The sequence below is a fragment of the Penaeus japonicus genome, unplaced genomic scaffold (genome assembly GCF_977035675.1).
Source record: "Penaeus japonicus unplaced genomic scaffold, GWHDUDI00000001_assembly GWHDUDI00000038, whole genome shotgun sequence".
Classification (NCBI taxonomy): Eukaryota; Metazoa; Arthropoda; class Malacostraca; order Decapoda; family Penaeidae; genus Penaeus; species Penaeus japonicus.
In genome coordinates this window covers 14,319,568-14,327,067 of record NW_028234440.1, presented here as the reverse complement: position 1 = coordinate 14,327,067, position 7,500 = coordinate 14,319,568, and the positions used below count along the sequence as shown (strand labels likewise).

At 37.8% G+C, this 7,500-nt stretch overlaps 1 protein-coding gene across 1 annotated transcript in view; it reads right to left on the bottom strand.

Moving 5' to 3' along the window:
- Window positions 1-2,355, bottom strand: part of LOC122249391 (uncharacterized) — a 3,397-nt gene extending 1,042 nt beyond the window's left edge. Inside the window, exons 1-2 of the mRNA XM_086533023.1 lie at window positions 2,314-2,355; window positions 1-2,136 (exon numbers count right to left, since the gene is read on the bottom strand). The exon at window positions 1-2,136 is cut by the window's left edge and continues 661 nt beyond it. Of these exons, the coding sequence (XP_086389149.1) occupies window positions 1-2,136; window positions 2,314-2,332 (2,155 nt within the window). The 5' untranslated portion in view covers window positions 2,333-2,355. The remainder of the gene's footprint in view (window positions 2,137-2,313) is intronic.
- Between the last annotated feature and the right edge of the window lie 5,145 nt (window positions 2,356-7,500).

Below are 7,500 nucleotides of genomic sequence, written 5' to 3'. Positions count from 1 at the left end.
GTGAACCAGATTGGAATCCACTGCTGCTTGGTGAACCAGATTGGAATCCACTGCTGCTTGGTGAACCAGATTGGAATCCACTGCCACTTGGTGAACCAGATTGGAATCCACCGCTGCTTGGTGAGCCAGACTGGAATCCATTGCTACTTGGTGAACCAGATTGGAATCCATTGCTGCTCTGTGAACCAGACTGGAACTGATTGTTGTTTTGTGCACCAGATTGGAATCCACTGTTGCTTGGTGAACCAGACTGGAACTGATTGTTGTTTGGTGAACCAGATTGGAATCCACCGCTGCTTGGTGAGCCAGACTGGAACTGGTTGTTGTTTGGTGAACCAGATTGGAATCCACTGCTGCTTGGTGAACCAGACTGGAACTGATTGTTGTTTGGTGAACCAGATTGGAATCCACTGCTGCTTGGTGAACCAGATTGGAACTGATTGTTGTTTGGTGAACCAGATTGGAATCCACTGCTGCTTGGTGAACCAGATTGGAATCCACTGCTGCTTGGTGAACCAGATTGGAATCCACTGCTACTTGGTGAACCAGATTGGAAGCCACTGCTGCTTGGTGAACCAGATTGGAACTGATTGTTTGGTGAACCAGATTGGAATTGATTGTTTTGTGAACCAGACTGGAAGCCGCTGCTGCTTGGTGAACCAGATTGGAACTGATTGTTTTGTGAACCAGACTGGAATTGATTGTTTTGTGAACCAGACTGGAATCCAGAGGCGCTTGGTGAACCAGATTGGAACTGATTGTTGTTTGGTGAACCAGATTGGAATCCAGATGTACTTGATGATCCAGATTGGAACTGATTGTTGTTTGGTGAACCGGACTGGAATCCACCGGTGCTTAGTGAACTAGATTGGAATCCATTGGTAATGGGTGAACCAGACTGGAATCCACTGGTACTTGATGAACCAGATTGGAACTGATTGTTGTTTGGTGAACCAGACTGGAATTCAGAGGTACTTGATGATCCAGATGTGAACTGATTGTTGTTTGGTGAACCAGACTGGAATCCAGATGTGCTTGGTGACCCAGACTGGAATCCACTGGTGCTTAGTGAACCAGATTGGAACTGATTATTTGGTGAACTAGATTGAAATTCAGCGGTGTTTGGTGAACCAGACTGGAATCCAGAGGTACTTGATGATCCAGATTGGAACTGATTGTTGTTTGGTGAATCAGACTGGAATCCAGAGGTGCTTGGTGAACCAGACTGGAATCCACTGGTGCTTAGTGAACCAAATTGGAACTGATTATCTGGTGAACTAGATTGGAATTCAGCGGTGTTTGGTGAACCAGACTGGAACTGATTGTTGTTTGGTGAACCAGATTGGAATCCAGAAGTGCTTGGTGAACCAGACTGGAATCCAGTAGTGCTTGGTGAACCAGATTGGAATGAGCTGGACTGGAAGCCACTAACACTGGGTGAACCGAACTGGCCATTGTTACTTGTACCAGACTGGAATCCACTGTTGCTTGGTGAACCGGACTGGAATTTACTTCCACTTGTTGAACCAGACAGGAATCCACTACTGCTTGGTGAACCAGACTGGAATTTACTTCCACTTGTTGAACCAGACAGGAATCCGCTCCTGCTTGGTGAACCTGATTGGAATTTTCCATTTGTAAAACTAGACTGGAATCGACCTCCACTAACTGATCCTGGCTGTGATCCACTGGCACTTGATCCTAATCCTTTTCTGTTTAATGAACCAGTTCCAAATGCACTGCTTCCAAATGAAGAAGATCCGAATCTATTCCCCTTTGCAGAACCGGATCCAAAACCAGGAGTAGCTGAGGAAACAAACTGGAAACCACTCTTTTGCAATGACCCAAAGTTTGAACCACTGACACCAGAGCCAGCCGAGAACCGGGTCGACGATCCAGACTTACTGCCCCCTGAACCAGACCCGAATCCATTACTTCTGAAGGAGTCAGATCCGAATCCAGAACCAGCATTGCCCAGGAACTGTCCACTGAGCTGGAACTGACCGCCATTCCTAGATGAACTGGAACTAAATGAATTCCTCTGTTGGAAGTATCCCGGTTCAGCTAACCTCACAGCGACGTCATAGGCTGCCGTCTGCTGGAACTGCTGACCGGAGGCCAACGCTGCCAACAATGCTGACAACAAAGCATACAGTTCACTACAGTTGTATTACCAGCATCCAGTCTGACACTATGCTTATTTCTGAACCAGAGTTTGACAACTTTGACTTTTACATCAAATGATCAGAATTAAGATATATATTTGCAATAAATATTTTCAAAGACTGAAGAAACAAGTTAAAGAGAACTCACCAAGGAGTAAGATCTTCATATTAATCTATTGGAGTCAACGTTGTACTGCAATGACTGCTGAAGGTGTTGAGGTTTATAAAGCCAGGAAAGCCGAAGGACACTCAAAAGGATATATGAAAGGAAACTTAATTAACAGGTTCTTGAAGCCTGACCTGATTTGTTGCCCGACCGGAAACTTTTGATACAAAATTTTAGTCTTTAAAAATTTACCTTACTTCTATCAAATAAAGAAATATTAAATATTTAAAGGGTAATTTCACAATAAGAAATACAAGCATTTCTTAATGCAACAAAATAATGAAAACGTGTCTGCATCGACAGAAGAAATGGCTATTTTCAGTGTAAACTAAACTAAATGACACTTCCTCCTCTGTTATATACAATGTTGTATATCAAGTACATAACAATATCAACAATATATACGCATAAATGTGTGTGTATATATATATATATATATATATATATATATATATATATATATATATATATATATATATATATACATATACATTTATATATATATATATATATATATATCTATATATATATAAATATATATATATATATATACATATATATATATATAACATATATATATATATATATATATATATTATATATATATATAATATATATATATACATCACTTTATATATATAATATATATATATATATATATATATATATATATATATAATATACTTCAATATATATACTTAACATACATATATACATTTATAAACATATATATATATATATAGAGAGAGAGATAGAGAGATATAGATAGATATATATACATATATATAGTGCAATACTTGTTTTATGATTGGTGATAATATTTTACATATTCACTTTTTTCCTGTCCTTCTCTTTTTTCGAATGTTGGGGTTCGTAATAATCGAAAATCATATTTGCGTGAATACTGATCTAGTTGATAATGATCACTGTGATTAATTAGAACACTAACAACTGAGTTTAAGAAACCATGCAGTATTATGATCTGAAAAGTTTTGCTTTGTCCATCGCCACATTGCTATGTGACCTATATCTTGTCTAGTACTTTTATGTGGTTATTGTATAGGGATGAATTTTACTTTTACATCGAGTATGCTATAGTGCTTCATATTCCTATCTGAGTATTTCAGTTTAATTCTTAATTTTTTTCTTTGTTGTTTATTTGATCGCCTTTGGCAAGTAACAAATTGTACGCCCAGATTTACTTCCCTGTGTTCGGAAAATCGAGCCCCGTCCAGGCTTGTGAGTTTCCATTCTCACTTGGTGTTACATTGTGGTTTGTTCCACGCGTAAGGACCAACTGCAGATCGAGTTAACATTTATAGCACACTCTCAAGAGTCACACTCATTTTATCAGCCGCTGCATATTGCAAAAGCATCTGATCATCACCAACAAACTTGATCGTTACTAAGGAAGAAAAGAACCTTAATGCTTGAAATGGATGTAATGATGGAAGAGGCCCTGTCGATTTTGTTTGTTTTCTTTCTTTTTCTTGAGATGTACTGTTACCTCAAGATATTCGGAGTTCGCTATCAAGTTACCTAGACTTAATGATGTATGAGTCTGTATATGGAATAAGGAATGATAACTGATCATTAATTTGATGTGATGGCCGATTGTAATTCCATCATAAATGAAAAATCAGATAAAATCATCCCTTCTCATGAACAACAATCGTCAGTTCAAAAGAGTTAACAATTGAACAATAAGCATCGTTTTTTTTTTATTGATTGTTTTTATCGTGTCACAAACCATTCATAAAATATTTAAAAACTTTGACCTTTATTAATGAAATGATGTACATAATATATACAAAATTATATTTATATATATTGTGTAAATATAATATATATATATATATATATATATATATATATATATATATATATATATATATATATAATAAAGATATTATATAGAGAGAATGAGAGATAGAGCGAAGAGAGATTGAGAGAAATAGATAGATATATATAAAATATTTTAGAGTGAACAGACTATAAATATCAATCCTTGAAAATTAAATAAATACTATAAACTAACCATCTTTAAAATCTGAAAAAGTTCATGTTCTGATAGTCAATTTATAAAGAGGAAGAAAAATCACAGTAGATTATATACTGAAATCTATTTTTTTTTGTCGTAGCTGAACTTACAAATCATCTATATTCCAAGATGTTATCAAAGATAAAATACTCGTAGCAACCTCACCTGATGAATTCCAAATAGATAAGATACTGATAGTCATCAAAATGAACACATATTAACATTGTGTATATCCAGAGATTTAAGTTCAATGTAATTTTAGAGAATAAAAGATGATCAAAATTGTGATCAAAAGTTATGGCAGTGTTTATATTTGCTAAGTTGACTTACACTTAATAAAAGCCAAGTACACATTTTTGCTGTTTTAGAAGCATCTCTATTAAGATCATAATTCCGAATTTGTGCATATAATTATCAAAATAATTATTTTTTTTATTATTCTATCAATTTACAAATTGTAACAATCGTACATGAACTATGTCAAAGATACCAAAATTCACTTGATTATATTCAGCTTAATCGTCTTAACTTCTGACTACCAAACAGTTCATTATTGTCAGAAGTAGCTAGAAGATTCCATACAAGGAACGTCATCTTTCTCCCGCACACAGGTCAAGGTCTCTGTCAACACACTGACCCTTCTACTCCACACAAAGCTAAATACACAAACAAGCATTTAAGAACAGTAAACCATCACCTCATATAAAAACACAATATCTCATTACATTTACAGGTAATCTCAAACATACAAACAACAGAAAAGAGAAATTCTCATTAGGAAGATAAGATAGATAGATCTATTGGAGTAAATCCCTACTTAATGGAGGTCTCAATGACAACCGTCACAAGAGACATATAGCAGATATGAAGACAACGCATGAGTTTTCTTGGTCACATATACCCATAAGGAACGTTCATGAACGTGAAGGATGGTCGATATCCTCCCCAAACCGATTACTGGCATCAGCTTGAAGGTTCAGACTCAAAGCAACCAAAGACCTCTTCTTCCATCTGAACCGATTTAGCTCCACGCTGCTCCGTAACCATCTGGACTCCAAATATTACATACCAGAGGAGAAGGCCAGGAATAGGACTCCACTTTGGTGAACCAGACTGAATCCATTTCTACTTGGTAACAGATTGAAACCATTGCTACAAGGTTAACCAGATTGGAATCCACTGCTACCTTGTGAACAGATTGGAATCCAATGCTACTTGTGAACCAGATTGGAATCCACGCACGTAGGTAACCAATTGGAATCCACTGCTGCATGGTAACCAATTGGAATCCACTGCTTACTTGTGAACCAGATTGGATCCACTCGGCTTGGTGAACCAGATTGAATCCCTCCCTTTGATCCAATTGGAATCCACGCCCTTGGAGAACCAGATTGAATCCCCCGCTCTTGTAGACCAACTGAACTGATGTTTATGGTTGAACCAATTGAAGACCACTGCCTTTTATCCATATGGAATCCACGCGCTGCTTGTGAACCAACTGACGATTTTTTTTGAACCAAATGGATTCCACACTACTTGAACAGACTGAACTGTTTTTTGCGAGTCAACACCAAATTGGAATCCACTCTCTTGTGAACCCTTATTGGAAGATTTTGTTTTGGTGACCAATGAATCCACTAGTCTATAACCAATGAATTGAATTTTTTTTAACCAAGACGAAATCACTGTCCTCTTGTGGAACCAATTGGAACTGATTTGTTTGGTGACCTGATGGAATCCACTAATGCTTGTGAACCCAGATTGAATTGATTGTTTTTGTGAACCAACTAATCATAGGTGCTTGTGACCATTGGAACTGATTTTTTTGTACCAACTGAATCCATGGTACTGATGATCCTATGAACTGATTGTTGTTTGGATGAACCGACGGAATCAAAGGTAACTTAGATGACCAGATTGGAACTGATTGTGTTTGTTGAACCAATTGAACTGATTGTTGTTTGTACCAGACCTGAATCCAAGTATCTTGATGTTCCCAATTGAACTGATGTTGTTTTGGAGAACAGGACTGAAACCCGAAAGGAACTGAAGACCAGATTGGAACAGATTAGTTGTTTTGGTAGCAGATTGAACTTATTTTTGTGAACTAATGAATCCATTGTACTTTGAACCAACGAATCCAAGTACTTTATGTCCAATGGAACTGATTGTGTTTTGAATCAGACTGAATCCAAGGTGCTTTGGGAACCAATTGGAATTGATTATTTTTAACTAGATTGAAAAGAATTCACGGTGTTTGGTGAACCAGACTGGAACTGATTGTTTTTGTAACCAATTGAATCCAAATGCTTGGTGAACCAACTGGATCCATAAGTGCTTGGTGAACCAGATTGGAAGGAGCTGGACTGAAGCCACTAACACTGTGACCCGAACTGCCATTGATATCTTGTACCAGACTGAAATCCACTTTCTTGGTGAACCGACGATTTACTTCCACTGTTAACCAACAAGAATCCGCGACGCTTGTGAACCAGACTATTTTTACTCCACATGTTGAACCAACAGAATCCACTACTGCTGGGAACCAACGTGAATTTACTTCACTTGTTGAACCAACAGAATCCGCTCCTGTTGGTGAACCTGATTGGAATTTTCCAATGTAAAACTAGACGTAATCGACCTCCATCTAACCGATCAGGCTGATCCACTGGCACTTGATCCTAATCCCCTTTTCTTTCAATGAACCATTCCAAATGCCCTGCTTCCAAATGAAAAGAATCCGAATCTATTCCCCTTTGCAGAAACCGTCCAAAACCGGAGTGCTGAGGAAACAATCTGGAAACCACTCTTTTTTGCCAATGACCCAAAGTTAGAACCACTGACAACAGAGCCACCGAGACCGGTCGACGATCCATACCTTACAGCCCCCTGAACCATACCCAATCATTACATCTGAAGGATCAATCCAAATCCAGAACCACATCCCAGAACTCTGTCCACGTGAAACCTGACCGCCATTTCCTAATATCTGGTAACTAAATGCATTCCCTCTGTGGAATACCTTGTTCAGCTAACCTCACAGCGACGCATAGCCTGCCGCTGCTGAACTGCTGACCGAGGCCACGCAGCCAACAATGCTGACAACAACATACAGTTTCACTACAGAT